This window comes from Ips typographus, unplaced genomic scaffold, assembly GCF_016097725.1.
Source record: "Ips typographus isolate SLU unplaced genomic scaffold, UJ_Ityp_2.0 IpsContig212, whole genome shotgun sequence".
NCBI lineage: Eukaryota > Metazoa > Arthropoda > Insecta > Coleoptera > Curculionidae > Ips > Ips typographus.
The window spans coordinates 2,725-26,040 of record NW_028098557.1 but is presented as its reverse complement, the minus strand read 5'-3'; the positions used below and the strand labels follow the sequence as shown (position 1 = coordinate 26,040).

The following is a 23,316-nucleotide window of genomic DNA, read 5'->3' as shown; positions in this document are numbered from 1 at the left end:
ATCAAAATCATGAAAATTATGAAAATTTATCGAAATCATGAAAATTGGTTCAAAACTAAAAAATTAACAAAATTATGAAAATTGATCAAAATCATGAAAATTGATCAAAATCATGAAAATTGGGCCAAAAAGTGTAGAAAACAAACTGACCCCCCCAAACGATGCCACTCAGTGTCAGTAACAAAATTTATACCACTGCGCAGAGGTAAGAACCACTGCGCATGCCAAAAAGTGCGAAAAACAAACTGACCCCCCTAAACGATGCCGCTCAGTGTCAGTAACAATATTTATACCACTGCGCAGTCTGGTACCGCAGCTAGTTCTGCGGGGGTTCAGCAACCTGCCAGGCGCGTCCCCAGGTGGCGGATAGGGGAACGGCCTTGAGGGCCCTTTGGGGAACTCATGGTTATCTGGATACATAGCCGGGTCCGAAGGGAATAAAAACCCGGATAAGCCCGGTAAAATCCAGACGTGGACCAGCTACATACAGTCCCCCGGGGCAACCCGGGGAACGGGGACCTTGGCTTTACTGCCTGGGCCGAGTGGATGTTAGGCACCACTATAAAAAACCTTCTGAATCCCATGGTATCGTGCGCGCTGACGGGATGGATGGTCATCCAGGCGGTCTGACTGGGGGCGACGAACCTGGGGGCACCTGGCGCACCCCCTTGTATAAATGCCTTAGCGTCGTGTGGGGCTCCACGGCGTCGGACCAGATTTCCCCATTACTCGTGGGACCAATATATGGATACCATTAATGAAATTTCTTCGGAGGACGAGGGGTCTTTGAATTCATCGGCCTCAACACATTCGGCCGCCTCCAACGTAGGCCCTCTTATTGGGACTACGGGGGGTCCGGTCTGTACAAGTACCTCGATGCCAGAGGAGCCCGTTAAGGGAAACTCGGACATCGAAGGTATATCGAAGGACCTTGGCAAAATCAAAGTCATTGTCAAGCGCGAGAGTGGATGTCAGCGGAAGAAGAGGCGACGCCGACAGGCGGCTGCCGCTAGAACCTCGGGATCCACTGCCGCAATCCCGGGGCCGTCGACGGCTGCTGGGAGTACTGGGGGGCCCCCCGTGGGCGCACCCGTGGCTCACAGCGGTGCTGGAACGAGCCAGGGAGGCAAAGTAGCCCTTCAAAAGAAGAGCAAACAATCTGTCACTAGAGGGACGAGTAGTGCCAGGAACACCGGGGTGGACTCACGGGTCGAACTTGAGTCTCTCGTGAGGAGGTGCGCAGAGGAGGACACTCCACTATTAATTGGATTTGACTCCAATGCTCATCACGAGCCTTGGGGCTCCGCCGGGACCAGCGGGAGAGGGGCGGACTTGCTGGAATTTTTCTGCAGGGAGGGTCTGGGGGTCCTTAATAGAGGTACCGTACCGACCTTCTTCATGCCGGTGCGGCAGTCTGTCATCGACCTTACGATCTGCGGTGGGCCCTTAAAACAACAAGTAAAGCGATGGTGCGTGTCGGAGGAGGATTCCCTCTCCGATCACCGACACATCCTTTTCGATGTCGAGGGGATAAGCACAATCCCCTCTTCCACTTACAGGAACCCCCGGACTACTGACTGGAGCCTCTAGAGCGAGGAGCTGGCCAGTAGGATAAGGGTCATGTATAAAAGGACGCGCACGGCAGAGGACGTTGAGGCCTCGTTCGAGGAACTCAACGCCGCCGTACTAGCGTCATACGAGCACGACTGCCCGGCTAAGGAACGGGTAGTTGGAGGAACGCCATGGTGGAACTCTCTCTTAGAGAGACACCGTAAGAAGGTCCGTAAGCTTTTTAACAAAGCAAAAAGGATCAATACTGTGGAACACTGGGACAACCACAAGTTGGCTCAGAAGCTCTACAAGAAAACGATACGAGACTCCCGTAGAGATACGTGGAGGAGGTACTGCTCGGACATTGAGGACAACTGCGCAGAGGTAAGACCTACTGCGCATGCCAAAAAGTGCGAAAAACAAACTGACCCCCCTAAACGATGCCGCTCAGTATCAGTAACAAAATTTATACCACTGCGCAGAGGTAGAACCTACTGCGCATGCCAAAAAGTGTAGAAAACAAACTGACCCCTTTAAACTATGCCGCTCAGTGTCAGTAACAAAATTTATACCACTGCGCAGAGGTAAGACCTACTGCGCATGCCAAAAAGTGCGAAAAACAAACTGACCCCCCTAAACTATGCCGCCCAGTGTCAGTAACAATATTTATACTACTGCGCAGAGGTAGGACCTACTCCGCAAGCCAAAAAGTGCAGAAAACAAACTGACCCCCCCCCCCCAAACGATGCCACTCAGTGTCAGTAACAAAATTTATACCACTGCGCAGAGGTAAGACCCACTGCGCATGCCAAAAAGTGCGAAAAACAAACTGACCCCCCTAAACGATGCCGCTCAGTGTCAGTAACAAAATTTATACGACTGCGCAGAGGTAAGACCTACTGCGCATGCCAAAAAGTGCGAAAAACAAACTGCACAGTACAAAATTTATACCACTGCGCAGTCTGGTACCGCAGCTAGTTCTGCGGGGGTTCAGCAACCTGACAGGCGCGTCCCCAGGTAGCGGATAGGGGAACGGCCTTGAGGGCCCTTTAGGGAACTCATGGTTATCTGGATACATAGCCGGGTCCGAAGGGAATAAAAACCCGGATGAGCCCGGTAAAATGCAGACGTGGACCAGCTACATACCGTAACCCCCGGGGCAACCCGGGGAACGGGGACCTTGGCTTTACTGCCTGGGCCGAGTGGATGTTAGGCACCACTATAAAAAACCTTCTGAATAACAAGGTATCGTGCGCGCTGACGGGATGGATGGTCAGCCAGGCGGTCTGACATCTAGCGACGAACCTGGGGGCAGCTGGTGCATCCCCTTGTATAAATGCCTTAGCGTCGTGTGGGGCTCCACGGCGTCGGACCACATTTCCCCATTACTCGTGGGACCAATATATGGATACCATTAATGAAATTTCTTCGGAGGACGAGGGGTCTTTGAATTCCTCGGCCTCAACACATTCGGCCGCCTCCAACGTATGCCCTCTTATTGGGACTACGGGGGGTCCGGCCTGTACAAGTACCTCGATGCCAGAGGAGCCCGTTAAGGGAAACTCGGACATCGAAGGTATATCGAAGGACCTTGGCAAAATCAAGGTTATTGTCAAGCGCGAGAGTGTAGAAAACAAACTGACCCCCCCAAACGATGCCACTCAGTGTCAGTAACAAAATTTAGTAACAAAATTGGCACGGGGAACCGTGCCGGACCCGTGTGTGTCCACCGGTCGAACTTGAGTCTCTCGTGAGGAGGTGCGCAGAGGAGGACACTCCAGAATTAATTGGGTTTGACTCCAATGCTCATCCCGAGCTCTGGGGCTCCGCCGGGACCAGCGGGAGAGGGGCGGACTTGCTGGAATTTTTCTGCAGGGACGGTCTGGGGGTCCTCAATAGAAGTATCGTGCCGACCTTCTTCATGCCGGGGCGGCAGTCTGTCATCGACCTTACGATCTGCGGTGGGCCCTTAAAACAACAAGTAAAGCGATGGTGCGTGTCGGAGGAGGATTCCCTCTCCAATCACCGACACATTCTTTTCGATGTCGAGGGGATAAGCACAATCCCCTCTTCCACTTACAGGAACCCCCGGACTACTGACTGGAGCCTCTACAGCGAGCAGCTGGCCAGTAGGATAAGGGTCATGTATAAAAGGACGAACTCAACGCTGCCGTACTAGCGTCACACGAGCACAACTGCCCGGCTAAGGAACGGGTAGTTGGAGGAACGCCATGGTGGAACTCTCTCTTAGAGAGACACCGTAAGGAGGTCCGTAAGCTTTTTAACAAAGCAAAAAGGATCAATACTGTGGAACACTGGGACAACCACAAGTTGGCTCAGAAGCTCTACAAGAAAGCGATACGAGACTCCGGCAGATTTACGTGGAGGAGGTACTGCTCGGACATTGAGGACAAAATTTATACCACTGCGCAGAGGTAAGACCTACTGCGCATGCCAAAAAGTGCGAAAAACAAACTGACCCCCCTAAACGATGCCGCTCAGTGTCAGTAACAAAATTTATACGACTGCGCAGAGGTAAGACCCACTGCGCATGCCAAAAAGTGCGAAAAACAAACTGACCCCCCTAAACGATGCCGCTCAGTGTCAGTAACAAGGTAGGACCTACTGCGCATGCCAAAAAATGCAGAAAACAAACTGACCCCCCCCCCCCCAAACGATGCCACTCAGTGTCAGTAACAAAATTTATACCACTGCGCAGAGGTAGGACCTACTGCGCATGCCAAAAAATGCAGAAAACAAACTGACCCCCCCCCCAAACGATGCCACTCAGTGTCAGTAACAAATTTATACCACTGCGCAGAGGTAGGACCTACTGCGCATGCCAAAAAGTCTAGAAAACCAACTGACCCCCCCAAACGATGCCACTCAGTGTCAGTAACAAAATTTATACCACTGCGCAGAGGTAAGACCTACTGCGCATGCCAAAAAGTGCGAAAAACAAACTGACCCTCCTAAACGATGCCGCTCAGTGTCAGTAACAAAATTTATACGACTGCGCAGAGGTAAGACCCACTGCGCATGCCAAAAAGTGCGAAAAACAAACTGACCCCCCTAAACGATGCCGCTCAGTGTCAGTAACAAGGTAGGACCTACTGCGCATGCCAAAAAGTGCAGAAAACAAACTGACCCCCCCCAAACGATGCCACTCAGTGTCAGTAACAAAATTTATACCACTGCGCAGAAGTAAGACCTACTGCGCATGCCAAAAAGTGCAGAAAACAAACTGACCCCCCCCAAACGATGCCACTCAGTGTCAGTAACAAAATTTATACCACTGCGCAGAGGTAAGACCCACTGCGCATGCCAAAAAGTGCGAAAAACAAACTGACCCCTCTAAACTATGCCGCTCAGTGTCAGTGTAAAGGTAGTAAATGATACTCCCGCAAGTTCCCTGTATTCAATATCTATTTGCTGAATAAATCAATTATATTTATGCATTACACTCTTGTATCCACTACTAGCTTCTGGGTGGCATCGTACTCTATTATGCCTACTCATACAATATAATATCGGTTGCTGTGTATACATAAAATACTTATAATAGCGAACCGATTGATGCAATACGATTAATAATAATACTTAGCTATGCATGTCAATGAACTGTTACAACTTCAACTAACTATGTTACATCAGTAACAACATTTATACGACTGCGCAGAGGTAGGACCTACTGCGCATGCCAAAAAGTGTAGAAAACAAACTGACCCCCCCAAACGATGCCGCTCAGTGTCAGTAACAATATTTATACTACTGCGCAGAGGTAGGACATACTGCGCAAGCCAAAAAGCGCAGAAAACAAACTGACCCCCCCCAAACGATGCCACTCAGTGTCAGTAACAAAATTTATACCACTGCGCAGAGGTAAGACCTACTGCGCATGCCAAAAAGTGCGAAAAACAAACTGACCCCCCTAAACGATGCCGCTCAGTGTCAGTAACAAGGTAGGACCTACTGCGCATGCCAAAAAGTGCAGAAAACAAACTGACCCCCCCCAAACGATGCCGCTCAGTGTCAGTGTAAAGGTAGTAAATGATACTCCCGCCAGTTCCCTGTATTCAATATCTATTTGCTGAATAAATCAATTATATTTTTGCATTACACTCTTGTATCCACTACTAGCTTCTGAGTGGCATCGTACTATATTATGCGTACTCATACAATATAATATCGGTTGCTGTGTATACATAAAATACTTATAATAGCGAACCGATTGATGCAATACGATTAATAATAATACTTAGCTATGCATGAAAATGAACTGTTACAACTTCAACTAACTATGTTACATCAGTAACAACATTTATACGACTGCGCAGAAGTAAGACCTACTGCGCATGCCAAAAAGTGCGAAAAACAAACTGACCCCCCTAAACGATGCCGCTCAGTGTCAGTAACAAAATTTATACGACTGCACAGAGGTAGAACCTACTGCGCAGGCCAAAAAGTGTAGAAAACAAACTGACCCTCCCCCAAACGATGCCACTCAGTGTCAGTAACAAAATTTATACGACTGCGCAGAGGTAGAACCTACTGCGCATGCCAAAAAGTGTAGAAAACAAACTGACCCCCCCAAACGATGCCACTCAGTGTCAGTAACAAGGTAGGACCTACTGCGCATGCCAAAAAGTGCAGAAAACAAACTGACCCCCCCCCCAAACGATGCCGCTCAGTGTCAGTAACAATATTTATACTACTGCGCAGAGGTAAGACCCACTGCGCATGCCAAAAAGTGCAGAAAACAAACTGAACCCCCCAAACGATGCCACTCAGTGTCAGTAACAAAATTTATACCACTGCGCAGAGGTAAGACCCACTGCGCATGCCAAAAAGTGCGAAAAACAAACTGACCCCCCTAAACGATGCCGCTCAGTGTCAGTAACAAAATTTATACGACTGCACAGAGGTAGAACCTACTGCGCAGGCCAAAAAGTGTAGAAAACAAACTGACCCCCCTAAACGATGCCGCTCAGTGTCAGTAACAAGGTAGGACCTACTGCGCATGCCAAAAAGTGCAGAAAACAAACTGACCCCCCCCAAACGATGCCACTCAGTGTCAATAACAAAATTTATACCACTGCGCAGAAGTAAGACCTACTGCGCATGCCAAAAAGTGCAGAAAACAAACTGACCCCCCCAAACGATGCCACTCAGTGTCAGTAAGAAAATTTATACCACTGCGCAGAGGTAAGACCCACTGCGCATGCCAAAAAGTGCAGAAAACAAACTGACCCCCCCCAAACGATGCCACTCAGTGTCAGTAACAAAATTTATACCACTGCGCAGAGGTAAGACCCACTGCGCATGCCAAAAAGCGCGAAAAACAAACTGACCCCTCTAAACTATGCCGCTCAGTGTCAGTGTAAAGGTAGTAAATGATACTCCCGCAAGTTCCCTGTATTCAATATCTATTTGCTGAATAAATCAATTATATTTATGCATTACACTCTTGTATCCACTACTAGCTTCTGGGTGGCATCGTACTCTATTATGCCTACTCATACAATATAATATCGGTTGCTGTGTATACATAAAATACTTATAATAGCGAACCGATTGATGCAATACGATTAATAATAATACTTAGCTATGCATGAAAATGAACTGTTACAACTTCAACTAACTATGTTACATCAGTAACAACATTTATACGACTGCGCAGAAGTAAGACCTACTGCGCATGCCAAAAAGTGCGAAAAACAAACTGACCCCCCTAAACGATGCCGCTCAGTGTCAGTAACAAAATTTATACGACTGCACAGAGGTAGAACCTACTGCGCAGGCCAAAAAGTGTAGAAAACAAACTGACCCTCCCCCAAACGATGCCACTCAGTGTCAGTAACAAGGTAGGACCTACTGCGCATGCCAAAAAATGCAGAAAACAAACTGACCCCCCCCCCCAAACGATGCCACTCAGTGTCAGTAACAAAATTTATACCACTGCGCAGAGGTAGGACCTACTGCGCATGCCAAAAAGTCTAGAAAACCAACTGACCCCCCCAAACGATGCCACTCAGTGTCAGTAACAAAATTTATACCACTGCGCAGAGGTAAGACCTACTGCGCATGCCAAAAAGTGCGAAAAACAAACTGACCCCCCTAAACGATGCCACTCAGTGTCAGTAACAAAATTTATACCACTGCGCAGAGGTAAGACCCACTGCGCATGCCAAAAAGTGCGAAAAACAAACTGACCCTCCTAAACGAAGCCGCTCAGTGTCAGTAACAAAATTTATACGACTGCGCAGAGGTAAGACCCACTGCGCATGCCAAAAAGTGCGAAAAACAAACTGACCCCTCTAAACTATGCCGCTCAGTGTCAGTGTAAAGGTAGTAAATGATACTCCCGCAAGTTCCCTGTATTCAATATCTATTTGCTGAATAAATCAATTATATTTATGCATTACACTCTTGTATCCACTACTAGCTTCTGGGTGGCATCGTACTCTATTATGCCTACTCATACAATATAATATCGGTTGCTGTGTATACATAAAATACTTATAATAGCGAACCGATTGATGCAATACGATTAATAATAATACTTAGCTATGCATGTCAATGAACTGTTACAACTTCAACTAACTATGTTACATCAGTAACAACATTTATACGACTGCGCAGAGGTAGGACCTACTGCGCATGCCAAAAAGTGTAGAAAACAAACTGACCCCCCCAAACGATGCCGCTCAGTGTCAGTAACAATATTTATACTACTGCGCAGAGGTAGGACATACTGCGCAAGCCAAAAAGTGCAGAAAACAAACTGACCCCCCTAAACTATGCCGCTCAGTGTCAGTAACAATATTTATACTACTGCGCAGAGGTAGGACATACTGCGCAAGCCAAAAAGTGCAGAAAACAAACTGACCCCCCCCAAACGATGCCACTCAGTGTCAGTAACAAAATTTATACCACTGCGCAGAGGTAAGACCTACTGCGCATGCCAAAAAGTGCGAAAAACAAACTGACCCCCCTAAACGATGCCGCTCAGTGTCAGTAACAAGGTAGGACCTACTGCGCATGCCAAAAAGTGCAGAAAACAAACTGACCCCCCCCAAACGATGCCGCTCAGTGTCAGTGTAAAGGTAGTAAATGATACTCCCGCCAGTTCCCTGTATTCAATATCTATTTGCTGAATAAATCAATTATATTTTTGCATTACACTCTTGTATCCACTACTAGCTTCTGAGTGGCATCGTACTATATTATGCGTACTCATACAATATAATATCGGTTGCTGTGTATACATAAAATACTTATAATAGCGAACCGATTGATGCAATACGATTAATAATAATACTTAGCTATGCATGAAAATGAACTGTTACAACTTCAACTAACTATGTTACATCAGTAACAACATTTATACGACTGCGCAGAAGTAAGACCTACTGCGCATGCCAAAAAGTGCGAAAAACAAACTGACCCCCCTAAACGATGCCGCTCAGTGTCAGTAACAAAATTTATACGACTGCACAGAGGTAGAACCTACTGCGCAGGCCAAAAAGTGTAGAAAACAAACTGACCCCCCCCCCAAACGATGCCGCTCAGTGTCAGTAACAATATTTATACTACTGCGCAGAGGTAAGACCCACTGCGCATGCCAAAAAGTGCAGAAAACAAACTGAACCCCCCAAACGATGCCACTCAGTGTCAGTAACAAAATTTATACCACTGCGCAGAGGTAAGACCCACTGCGCATGCCAAAAAGTGCGAAAAACAAACTGACCCCCCTAAACGATGCCGCTCAGTGTCAGTAACAAAATTTATACGACTGCACAGAGGTAGAACCTACTGCGCAGGCCAAAAAGTGTAGAAAACAAACTGACCCTCCCCCAAACGATGCCACTCAGTGTCAGTAACAAAATTTATACGACTGCGCAGAGGTAGAACCTACTGCGCATGCCAAAAAGTATAGAAAACAAACTGACCCCCCCAAACGATGCCACTCAGTGTCAGTAACAAGGTAGGACCTACTGCGCATGCCAAAAAGTGCAGAAAACAAACTGACCCCCCCCCAAACGATGCCGCTCAGTGTCAGTAACAATATTTATACTACTGCGCAGAGGTAGGACCTACTGCGCAAGCCAAAAAGTGCAGAAAACAAACTGACTCCCCTAAACTATGCCGCTCAGTGTCAGTAACAATATTTAAACTACTGCGCAGAGGTAGGACCTACTGCGCAAGCCAAAAAGTGCAGAAAACAAACTGACCCCCCCCAAACGATGCCGCTCAGTGTCAGTGTAAAGGTAGTAAATGATACTCCCGCAAGTTCCCTGTATTCAATATCTATTTGCTGAATAAATCAATTATATTTTTGCATTACACTCTTGTATCCACTACTAGCTTCTGAGTGGCATCGTACTCTATTATGCCTACTCATACAATATAATATCGGTTGCTGTGTATACATAAAATACTTATAATAGCGAACCGATTGATGCAATACGATTAATAATAATACTTAGCTATGCATGAAAATGAACTGTTACAACTTCAACTAACTATGTTACATCAGTAACAACATTTATACCACTGCGCAGAAGTAAGACCTACTGCGCATGCCAAAAAGTGCGAAAAACAAACTGACCCCCCTAAACGATGCCGCTCAGTGTCAGTAACAAAATTTATACGACTGCACAGAGGTAGAACCTACTGCGCAGGCCAAAAAGTGTAGAAAACAAACTGACCCCCCCAAACGATGCCACTCAGTGTCAGTAACAAAATTTATACGACTGCGCAGAGGTAGAACCTACTGCGCATGCCAAAAAGTGCAGAAAACAAACTGACCCCCCCCAAACGATGCCACTCAGTGTCAGTAACAAAATTTATACCACTGCGCAGAGGTAAGACCCACTGCGCATGCCAAAAAGTGCGAAAAACAAACTAACCCCCCTAAACGATGCCGCTCAGTGTCAGTAACAAAATTTATACGACTGCGCAGAGGTAGAACCTACTGCGCATGCCAAAAAGTGTAGAAAACAAAGTGACCCCCCCAAACGATGCCACTCAGTGTCAGTAACAAAATTTATACCACTGCGCAGAAGTAAGACCTACTGCGCATGCCAAAAAGTGCAGAAAACAAACTGACCCCCCCCAAACGATGCCACTCAGTGTCAGTAAGAAAATTTATACCACTGCGCAGAGGTAAGACCCACTGCGCATGCCAAAAAGTGCAGAAAACAAACTGACCCCCCCAAACGATGCCACTCAGTGTCAGTAACAAAATTTATACCACTGCGCAGAGGTAAGACCCACTGCGCATGCCAAAAAGTGCGAAAAACAAACTGACCCCTCTAAACTATGCCGCTCAGTGTCAGTGTAAAGGTAGTAAATGATACTCCCGCCAGTTCCCTGTATTCAATATCTATTTGCTGAATAAATCAATTATATTTATGCATTACACTCTTGTATCCACTACTAGCTTCTGGGTGGCATCGTACTCTATTATGCCTACTCATACAATATAATATCGGTTGCTGTGTATACATAAAATACTTATAATAGCGAACCGATTGATGCAATACGATTAATAATAATACTTAGCTATGCATGTCAATGAACTGTTACAACTTCAACTAACTATGTTACATCGGTAACAACATTTATACGACTGCGCAGAGGTAGGACCTACTGCGCATGCCAAAAAGTGTAGAAAACAAACTGACCCCCCCAAACGATGCCACTCAGTGTCAGTAACAATATTTATACCACTGCGCAGAAGTAAGACCTACTGCGCATGCCAAAAAGTGCAGAAAACAAACTGACCCCCCCCAAACGATGCCACTCAGTGTCAGTAAGAAAATTTATACCACTGCGCAGAGGTAAGACCCACTGCGCATGCCAAAAAGTGCAGAAAACAAACTGACCCCCCCCCCAAACGATGCCGCTCAGTGTCAGTAACAAGGTAGGACCTACTGCGCATGCCAAAAAGTGCGAAAAACAAACTGACCCCCCTAAACGATGCCGCTCAGTGTCAGTAACAAAATTTATACGACTGCGCAGAGGTAGAACCTAGAGCGCATGCCAAAAAGTGTAGAAAACAAACTGACCCCCCCAAACGATGCCACTCAGTGTCAGTAACAAAATTTATACCACTGCGCAGAGGTAAGACCCACTGCGCATGCCAAAAAGTGCGAAAAACAAACTGACCCCCCTAAACGATGCCGCTCAGTGTCAGTAACAAGGTAGGACCTACTGCGCATGCCAAAAAGTGCAGAAAACAAACTGACCCCCCCCCCAAACTATGCCACTCAGTGTCAGTAACAAAATTTATACCACTGCGCAGAGGTAAGACCCACTGCGCATGCCAAAAAGTGCGAAAACAAACTGACCCCTCTAAACTATGCCGCTCAGTGTCAGTAACAAAATTTATACGACTGCGCAGAGGTAGAACCTACTGCGCATGCCAAAAAGCGTAGAAAACAAACTGACCCCCCGCAAACGATGCCACTCAGTGTCAGTAACAAAATTTATACCACTGCGCAGAGGTAAGACCTACTGCGTTTGCCAAAAAGTGCGAAAAACAAATTGACCCCCCTAAACGCTGCCGCTCAGTGTCAGTAACAAGGTAGGACCTACTGCGCATGCCAAAAAGTGTAGAAAACAAATTGACCCCCCCAAACGATGCCACTCAGTGTCAGTAACAAGATAGGACCTACTGCGCATGCCAAAAAGTGCAGAAAACAAACTGACCCCCCCCAAACTATGCCACTCAGTGTCAGTAACAAAATTTATACCACTGCGCAGAGGTAAGACACACTGCGCATGCCAAAAAGTGCGAAAAACAAACTGACCCCTCTAAACTATGCCGCTCAGTGTCAGTAACAAGGTAGGACCTACTGCGCATGCCAAAAAGTGCAGAAAAAAAACTGACCCCCCCAAACGATGCCACTCAGTGTCAGTAACAAAATTTATACCACTGCGCAGAGGTAAGACCTACTGCGCTTGCCAAAAAGTGCGAAAAACAAACTGACCCCCCTAAACGATGCCGCTCAGTGTCAGTAACAAAATTTATACCACTGCGCAGAGGTAAGACCTAGTGCGTTTGCCAAAAAGTGCGAAAAACAAACTGACCCCCCTAAACGATGCCGCTCAGTGTCAGTAACAAGGTAGGACCTACTGCGCATGCCAAAAAGTGCAGAAAACAAACTGACCCCTCTAAACTATGCCGCTCAGTGTCAGTAACAAAATTTATACCACTGCGCAGAGGTAAGACCTACTGCGTTTGCCAAAAAGTGCGAAAAACAAATTGACCCCCCCAAACGATGCCACTCAGTGTCAGTAACAAGGTAGGACCTACTGCGCATGCCAAAAAGTGCAGAAAAAAAACTGACCCCCCCCAAACGATGCCACTCAGTGTCAGTAACAAAATTTATACCACTGCGCAGAGGTAAGACCTACTGCGCTTGCCAAAAAGTGCGAAAAACAAACTGACCCCCCTAAACGATGCCGCTCAGTGTCAGTAACAAAATTTATACCACTGCGCAGAGGTAAGACCTAGTGCGTTTGCCAAAAAGTGCGAAAAACAAACTGACCCCCCTAAACGATGCCGCTCAGTGTCAGTAACAAGGTAGGACCTACTGCGCATGCCAAAAAGTGCAGAAAACAAACTGACCCCTCTAAACTATGCCGCTCAGTGTCAGTAACAAAATTTATACCACTGCGCAGAGGTAAGACCTACTGCGCATGCCAAAAAGTGCGAAAAACAAACTGACCCCCCTAAACGATGCCGCTCAGTGTCAGTGTAAAGGTAGTAAATGATACTCCCGCAAGTTCCCTGTATTCAATATCTATTTGCTAAATAAATCAATTATATTTATGCATTACACTCCTGACCTACTGCGAAAGCCAAAAAGTGCAGAAAACAAACTGACCCCCCTAAACTATGCCGCTCAGTGTCAGTAACAATATTTATACTACTGCGCACAGGTAGGACCTACTGCGCATGCCAAAAAGTGCAGAAAACAAACTGACCCCCCCCAAACGATGCCGCTCAGTGTCAGTGTAAAGGTAGTAAATGATACTCCCGCAAGTTCCCTGTATTCAATATCTATTTGCTAAATAAATCAATTATATTTATGCATTACACTCCTGACCTACTGCGAAAGCCAAAAAGTGCAGAAAACAAACTGACCCCCCTAAACAATGCCGCTCAGTGTCAGTAACAATATTTATACTACTGCGCACAGGTAGGACCTACTGCGCATGCCAAAAAGTGCAGAAAACAAACTGACCCCCCTAAACTATGCCGCTCAGTGTCAGTAACAATATTTATACTACTGCGCACAGGTAGGACCTACTGCGCATGCCAAAAAGTGCAGAAAACAAACTGACCCCCCCCAAACGATGCCGCTCAGTGTCAGTGTAAAGGTAGTAAATGATACTCCCGCAAGTTCCCTGTATTCAATATCTATTTGCTGAATAAATCAATTATATTTATGCATTACACTCTTGTATCCACTACTAGCTTCTGGGTGGCATCGTACTCTATTATGCCTACTCATACAATATAATATCGATTGCTGTGTATACATAAAATACTTATAATAACGAACCGATTGATGCAATATGATTAATAATAATACTTAGCTATGCATGTCAATGAACTGTTACAACTTCAACTAACTATGTTACATCAGTAACAAAATTTATACCACTGCGCAGAGGTAAGACCCACTGCGCATGCCAAAAAGTGCGAAAAACAAACTGACCCCTCTAAACTATGCCGCTCAGTGTCAGTGTAAAGGTAGTAAATGATACTCCCGCAAGTTTCCTTCCCCTACTAGCTTCTGCGTGGCATCGTACTCTATTATGCCTACTCATACAATATAATATCGATTGCTGTGTACACATAAAATACTTATAATAGCAAACCGATTAATGCAATACGATTAATAATAATACTTAGCTATGCATGTCAATGAACTGTTACAACTTCAACTAACTATGTTACATCAGTAACAACATTTATACGACTGCGCAGAAGTAAGACCTACTGCGCATGCCAAAGTGTAGAAAACAAACTGACCCCCCCAAACGATGCCACTCAGTGTCAGTAACAAAATTTATACCACTGCGCAGAAGTAAGACCTACAGCGCATGCCAAAAAGTGCGAAAAACAAACTGACCCCCCTAAACTATGCCGCTGCTCAGTGTCAGTAACAATATTTATACTACTGCGCAGAGGTAGGACCTACTGCGCAAGCCAAAACGTGCAGAAAACAAACTGACCACTCTAAACTATGCCGCTCAGTGTCAGTGTAAAGGTAGTAAATGATACTCCCGCAAGTTCCCTGTATTCAATATCTATTTGCTGAATAAATCAATTATATTTATGCATTACACTCTTGTATCCACTACTAGCTTCTGGGTGGCATCGTACTCTATTATGCCTACTCATACAATATAATATCGGTTGCTGTGTATACATAAAATACTTATAATAGCGAACCGATTGATGCAATACGATTAATAATAATACTAAGCTATGCATGTCAATGAACTGTTACAACTTCAACTAACTATGTTACACCAGTAACAACATTTATACGACTGCGCAGAAGTAAGACCTACTGCGCATGCCAAAAAGTGTAGAAAACAAACTGACCCCCCCAAACGATACCACTCAGTGTCAGTAACAAAATTTATACCACTGCGCAGAAGTAAGACCTACTGCGCATGCCAAAAAGTGCGAAAAACAAACTGACCCCCCTAAACGATGCCGCTCAGTGTCAGTAACAAAATTTATACGACTGCGCAGAGGTAAGACCCACTGCGCATGCCAAAAAGTGCGAAAAACAAACTGACCCCTCTAAACTATGCCGCTCAGTGTCAGTAACAAGGTAGGGCCTACTGCGCATGCCAAAAAGTGCGAAAAACAAACTGACCCCCCTAAACGATGCCGCGTAGTGTCAGTAACAAAATTTATATGACTGCGCAGAGGTAGAATCTACTGTGCAGGCCAAAAAGTGTAGAAAACAAACTGACCCCCCCAAACGATGCCACTCAGTGTCAGTAACAAGGTAGGACCTACTGCGCATGCCAAAAAGTGCAAAAAACAAACTGACCCCCCTAAACGATGCCGCTCAGTGTCAGTAACAAAATTTATACGACTGCGCAGAGGTAAGACCCACTGCGCATGCCAAAAAGTGCGAAAAACAAACTGACCCCCCTAAACGATGCCGCTCAGTGTCAGTAACAAGTATAAATTTTTTTGCACTGTTTTGTTTAAACCTCTCTACCTCCCTTATTTGACTGACAAGGTGTGAACTTTTATATGTCGATGGATAGCCAATGAAATGGGCTTTCCAACGATATGTCAACATTGGCTGATTGGCTCAGTAGTTTGACCGGTAGAGGGCTTCAAACTTGACTTAAATTTTCTGTCAAATTTTTTTTGCACTGTTTTGTTTAAACCTCTTTACCTGCCTTATTTGACTGACAAGGTGTAGACTTTTATATGTCGATGGATAGCCAATGAAATGGGCTTTCCAACGATATGTCAACTTTGGCTGATTAGTTCAGTAGTTTGACCGGTAGAGGGCTTCAAACTTGACTTAAATTTTCTGTCAAATTTTTTTGCACTGTTTTGTTTAAAGCTCTTTACCTGGCTTATTTGACTGACAAGGTGTGAACTTTTATATGTCGATGGATAGCCAATGAAATGGGCTTTCCAACCATATGGCAACATTGGCTGATTGGTTCTGTAGTTTGACCGCTAGAGGGCTTCAAACTTGACTTAAATTTTTTTTGCACTGTTTTGTTTAAACCTCTCTACCTCCCTTATTTGACTGACAAGGTGTGAACTTTTATATGTCGATGGATAGCCAATGAAATGGGCTTTCCAACGATATGGCAACTTTGGCTGATTGGTTCAGTAGTTTGACCGCTAGAGGGCTTCAAACTTGACTTACATTTTCTGTCAAATTTTTTTGCACTGTTTTGTTCTAAGCTCTCTACCTGGCTTATTTGACTGACAAGGTGTAGACTTTTATATGTCGATGGATAGCCAATGAAATGGGCTTTCCAACGATATGTCAACTTTGGCTGATTAGTTCAGTAGTTTGACCGGTAGAGGGCTTCAAACTTGACTTAAATTTTCTGTCAATTTTTTTTGCACTGTTTTGTTTAAAGCTCTTTACCTGGCTTATTTGACTGACAAGGTGTGAACTTTTATATGTCGATGGATAGCCAATGAAATGGGCTTTCCAACCATATGGCAACATTGGCTGATTGGTTCTGTAGTTTGACCGCTAGAGGGCTTCAAACTTGACTTAAATTTTTTTTGCACTGTTTTGTTTAAACCTCTCTACCTCCCTTATTTGACTGACAAGGTGTGAACTTTTATATGTCGATGGATAGCCAATGAAATGGGCTTTCCAACGATATGGTAACTTTGGCTGATTGGTTCAGTAGTTTGACCGCTAGAGGGCTTCAAACTTGACTTAAATTTTCTGTCAAATTTTTTTGCACTGTTTTGTTTTAAGCTCTCTACCTGGCTTATTTGACTGACAAGGTGTGAAATTTTATATGTCGATGGATAGCCAATGAAATGGGCTTTCCAACGATATGGCAACTTTGGCTGATCGGTTCAGTAGTTTGACCGCTAGAGGGCTTCAAACTTGACTTAAATTTCCTGTCAAATTTTTTTTGCACTGTTTTGTTTAAACCCTTCTACCTGCCTTACTTGACTGACAAGGTGTGAACTTTTATATGTCGATGGATAGCCAATGAAATGGGCTTTCCAACGATATGGCAACTTTGGCTGATTGGTTCTGTAGTTTGACCGCTAGAGGGCTTCAAACTTGACTTAAATTTTTTTTGCACTGTTTTGTTTAAACCTCTCTACCTCCCTTATTTGACTGACAAGGTGTGAACTTTTATATGTCGATGGATAGCCAATGAAATGGGCTTTCCAACGATATGGCGACTTTCGCTGATTGGTTCAGTAGTTTGACCGCTAGAGGGCTTCAAACTTGACTTAAGTTTTCTGTCAAATTTTTTTGCACTGTTTTGTTTATACCTTTCTACCTGGCTTATATGACTGACAAGGTGTGAACTTTTATATGTCGATGGATAGCCAATGAAATGGGCTTTCCAACGATATGGCAACTTTGGCTGATTAGTTCAGTAGTTTGACCGGTAGAGGGCTTCAAACTTGACTTAAATTTTCTGTCAAATTTTTTTGCACTGTTTTGTTTAAACCTCTCTACCTCCCTTATTTGACTGACAAGGTGTGAACTTTTATATGTCGATGGATAGCCAATGAAATGGGCTTTCCAACGATATGGCGACTTTCGCTGATTGGTTCAGTAGTTTGACCGCTAGAGGGCTTCAAACTTGACTTAAATTTTCTGTCAAATTTTTATGCACTGTTTTGTTTAAACTTTTTTACCTGGCTTATTTGACTGACAAGGTGTGAACTTTTATATGTCGATGGATAGCCAATGAAATGGGCTTTCCAACCATATGGCAACATTGGCTGATTGGCTCAGTAGTTTGACCGGCTTCAAACTTGACTTAAATTTTCTGTCAAATTTTTTTGGACTGTTTTGTTTAAACCTTTCTACCTGGCTTATATGACTGACAAGGTGTGAACTTTTATATGTCGATGGCCAGCCAATGAAATGGACTTTCCAACGATATGGCAACTTTGGCTGATCGGTTCAGTAGTTTGACCGCTAGAGGGCTTCAAACTTGACTTAAATTTTCTGTCAAATTTTTTTGGACTGTTTTGTTTAAACCTTTCTACCTGGCTTATATGACTGACAAGGTGTGAACTTTTATATGTCGATGGCCAGCCAATGAAATGGACTTTCCAACGATATGGCAACTTTGGCTGATCGGTTCAGTAGTTTGACCGCTAGAGGGCTTCAAACTTGACTTAAATTTTCTGTCAAATTTTTTTTGCACTGTTTTGTTTAAACCTCTCTACCTGCCTTATTTGACTGACAAGGTGTGAACTTTTATATGTCGATGGATAGCCAATGAAATGGGCTTTCCAACGATATGGCAACTTTGGCTGATTAGTTCAGTAGTTTGACCGGTAGAGGGCTTCAAACTTGACTTAAATTTTCTGTCAAATTTTTTTGCACTGTTTTGTTTAAAGCTCTTTACCTGGCTTATTTGACTGACAAGGTGTGAACTTTTATATGTCGATGGATAGCCAATGAAATGGGCTTTCCAACCATATGGCAACATTGGCTGATTGGTTCTGTAGTTTGACCGCTAGAGGGCTTCAAACTTGACGTAAATTTTTTTTGCACTGTTTTGTTTAAACCTCTCTACCTCCCTTATTTGACTGACAAGGTGTGAACTTTTATATGTCGGTGGATAGCCAATGAAATGGGCTTTCCAACGATATGGCAACTTTGGCTGATTGGTTCAGTAGTTTGACCGCTAGAGGGCTTCAAACTTGACTTACATTTTCTGTCAAATTTTTTTGCACTGTTTTGTTTTAAGCTCTCTACCTGGCTTATTTGACTGACAAGGTGTAGACTTTTATATGTCGATGGATAGCCAATGAAATGGGCTTTCCAACGATATGTCAACTTTGGCTGATTAGTTCAGTAGTTTGACCGGTAGAGGGCTTCAAACTTGACTTAAATTTTCTGTCAAATTTTTTTGCACTGTTTTGTTTAAAGCTCTTTACCTGGCTTATTTGACTGACAAGGTGTGAACTTTTATATGTCGATGGATAGCCAATGAAATGGGCTTTCCAACCATATGGCAACATTGGCTGATTGGTTCTGTAGTTTGACCGCTAGAGGGCTTCAAACTTGACTTAAATTTTTTTTGCACTGTTTTGTTTAAACCTCTCTACCTCCCTTATTTGACTGACAAGGTGTGAACTTTTATATGTCGATGGATAGCCAATGAAATGGGCTTTCCAACGATATGGCAACTTTGGCTGATTGGTTCAGTAGTTTGACCGCTAGAGGGCTTCAAACTTGACTTAAATTTTCTGTCAAATTTTTTTGCACTGTTTTGTTTTAAGCTCTCTACCTGGCTTATTTGACTGACAAGGTGTGAAATTTTATATGTCGATGGATAGCCAATGAAATGGGCTTTCCAACGATATGGCAACTTTGGCTGATCGGTTCAGTAGTTTGACCGCTAGAGGGCTTCAAACTTGACTTAAATTTCCTGTCAAATTTTTTTTGCACTGTTTTGTTTAAACCCTTCTACCTGCCTTACTTGACTGACAAGGTGTGAACTTTTATATGTCGATGGATAGCCAATGAAATGGGCTTTCCAACGATATGGCAACTTTGGCTGATTGGTTCTGTAGTTTGACCGCTAGAGGGCTTCAAACTTGACTTAAATTTTTTTTGCACTGTTTTGTTTAAACCCTTCTACCTCCCTTATTTGACTGACAAGGTGTGAACTTTTATATGTCGATGGATAGCCAATGAAATGGGCTTTCCAACGATATGGCGACTTTCGCTGATTGGTTCAGTAGTTTGACCGCTAGAGGGCTTCAAACTTGACTTAAGTTTTCTGTCAAATTTTTTTGCACTGTTTTGTTTATACCTTTCTACCTGGCTTATATGACTGACAAGGTGTGAACTTTTATATGTCGATGGATAGCCAATGAAATGGGCTTTCCAACGATATGGCAACTTTGGCTGATTAGTTCAGTAGTTTGACCGGTAGAGGGCTTCAAACTTGACTTAAATTTTCTGTCAAATTTTTATGCACTGTTTTGTTTAAACTTTTTTACCTGGCTTATTTGACTGACAAGGTGTGAACTTTTATATGTCGATGGATAGCCAATGAAATGGGCTTTCCAACCATATGGCAACATTGGCTGATTGGCTCAGTAGTTTGACCGGCTTCAAACTTGACTTAAATTTTCTGTCAAATTTTTTTGCACTGTTTTGTTTAAACCTCTCTACCTCCCTTATTTGACTGACAAGGTGTGAACTTTTATATGTCGATGGATAGCCAATGAAATGGGCTTTCCAACGATATGGCAACTTTGGCTGATTAGTTCAGTAGTTTGACCGGTAGAGGGCTTCAAACTTGACTTAAATTTTCTGTCAAATTTTTTTGCACTGTTTTGTTTTAAGCTCTCTGCCTGGCTTATTTGACTGACAAGGTGTGAACTTTTATATGTCGATGGATAGCCAATGAAATGGGCTTTCCAACGATATGGCAACTTTGGCTGATTGGTTCAGTAGTTTGACCGCTAGAGGGCTTCAAACTTGACTTAAATTTTCTGTCAAATTTTTATGCACTGTTTTGTTTAAACTTTTTTACCTGGCTTATTTGACTGACAAGGTGTGAACTTTTATATGTCGATGGATAGCCAATGAAATGGGCTTTCCAACCATATGGCAACATTGGCTGATTGGCTCAGTAGTTTGACCGGCTTCAAACTTGACTTAAATTTTCTGTCAAATTTTTTTGCACTGTTTTGTTTAAACCTCTCTACCTCCCTTATTTGACTGACAAGGTGTGAACTTTTATATGTCGATGGATAGCCAATGAAATGGGCTTTCCAACGATATGGCAACTTTGGCTGATCGGTTCAGTAGTTTGACCGCTAGAGGGCTTCAAACTTGACTTAAATTTTCTGTCAAATTTTTTTTGCACTGTTTTGTTTAAACCTCTCTACCTCCCTTATTTGACTGACAAGGTGTGAACTTTTATATGTCGATGGATAGCCAATGAAATGGGCTTTCCAACGATATGGCAACTTTGGCTGATTGGTTCAGTAGTTTGACCGCTAGAGGGCTTCAAACTTGACTTAAATTTTCTGTCAAATTTTTTTGCACTGTTTTGTTTAAACTTTTTACCTGGCTTATTTGACTGACAAGGTGTGAACTTTTATATGTCGATGGATAGCCAATGAAATGGGCTTTCCAACGATATGGCAACTTTGGCTGATTAGTTCAGTAGTTTGACCGCTAGAGGGCTTCAAACTTGACTTAAATTTTCTGTCAAATTTTTTTGCACTGTTTCGTTTTAAGCTCTCTACCTGGCTTATTTGACTGACAAGGTGTGAACTTTTATATGTCGATGGATAGCCAATGAAATGGGCTTTCCAACCATATGGCAACATTGGCTGATTGGCTCAGTAGTTTGACCGGCTTCAAACTTGACTTAAATTTTCTGTCAAATTTTTTTGCACTGTTTTGTTTAAACCTCTCTACCTCCCTTATTTGACTGACAAGGTGTGAACTTTTATATGTCGATGGATAGCCAATGAAATGGGCTTTCCAACGATATGGCAACTTTGGCTGATTAGTTCAGTAGTTTGACCGGTAGAGGGCTTCAAACTTGACTTAAATTTTCTGTCAAATTTTTTTGCACTGTTTTGTTTTAAGCTCTCTGCCTGGCTTATTTGACTGACAAGGTGTGAACTTTTATATGTCGATGGATAGCCAATGAAATGGGCTTTCCAACGATATGGCAACTTTGGCTGATTGGTTCAGTAGTTTGACCGCTAGAGGGCTTCAAACTTGACTTAAGTTTTCTGTCAAATTTTTTTGCACTGTTTTGTTTATACCTTTCTACCTGGCTTATATGACTGACAAGGTGTGAACTTTTATATGTCGATGGATAGCCAATGAATGGGCTTTCCAACTATATGGCAACTTTGGCTGATTAGTTCAGTAGTTTGACCGGTAGAGGGCTTCAAACTTGACTTAAATTTTCTGTCAAATTTTTATGCACTGTTTTGTTTAAACTTTTTTACCTGGCTTATTTGACTGACAAGGTGTGAACTTTTATATGTCGATGGATAGCCAATGAAATGGGCTTTCCAACCATATGGCAACATTGGCTGATTGGCTCAGTAGTTTGACCGGCTTCAAACTTGACTTAAATTTTCTGTCAAATTTTTTTGCACTGTTTTGTTTAAACCTCTCTACCTCCCTTATTTGACTGACAAGGTGTGAACTTTTATATGTCGATGGATAGCCAATGAAATGGGCTTTCCAACGATATGGCAACTTTGGCTGATCGGTTCAGTAGTTTGACCGCTAGAGGGCTTCAAACTTGACTTAAATTTTCTGTCAAATTTTTTTTGCACTGTTTTGTTTAAACCTCTCTACCTGCCTTATTTGACTGACAAGGTGTGAACTTTTATATGTCGATGGATAGCCAATGAAATGGGCTTTCCAACGATATGGCAACTTTGGCTGATTAGTTCAGTAGTTTGACCGGTAGAGGGCTTCAAACTTGACTTAAATTTTCTGTCAAATTTTTTTGCACTGTTTTGTTTAAAGCTCTCTACCTGGCTTATTTGACTGACAAAGTGTGAACTTTTATATGTCGATGGATAGCCAATGAAATGGGCTTTCCAACGATATGGCAACTTTGGCTGATTAGTTCAGTAGTTTGACCGGTAGAGGGCTTCAAACTTGACTTAAATTTTCTGTCAAATTTTTTTGCACTGTTTTGTTTAAAGCTCTTTACCTGGCTTATTTGACTGACAAGGTGTGAACTTTTATATGTCGATGGATAGCCAATGAAATGGGCTTGCCAACCATATGGCAACATTGGCTGATTGGTTCTGTAGTTTGACCGCTAGAGGGCTTCAAACTTGACTTAAATTTTTTTGCACTGTTTTGTTTAAACCTCTCTACCTCCCTTATTTGACTGACAAGGTGTGAACTTTTATATGTCGATGGATAGCCAATGAAATGGGCTTTCCAACGATATGGCGACTTTCGCTGATTGGTACAGTAGTTTGACCGCTAGAGGGCTTCAAACTTGACTTAAGTTTTCTGTCAA

At 43.5% G+C, this 23,316-nt stretch overlaps 1 protein-coding gene across 1 annotated transcript; it reads left to right on the top strand.

Moving 5' to 3' along the window:
• Positions 1-2,955: 2,955 nt before the first annotated feature.
• Positions 2,956-3,941, top strand: LOC145739479 (uncharacterized; the record flags this gene model as incomplete). The annotated part of the gene is made up of 3 exons (XM_081994886.1): positions 2,956-3,127; positions 3,318-3,680; positions 3,731-3,941. Coding segments are annotated over exons 1-3 (746 nt in total), but the record flags the coding sequence as incomplete, so codon positions are not given.
• Between the last annotated feature and the right edge of the window lie 19,375 nt (positions 3,942-23,316).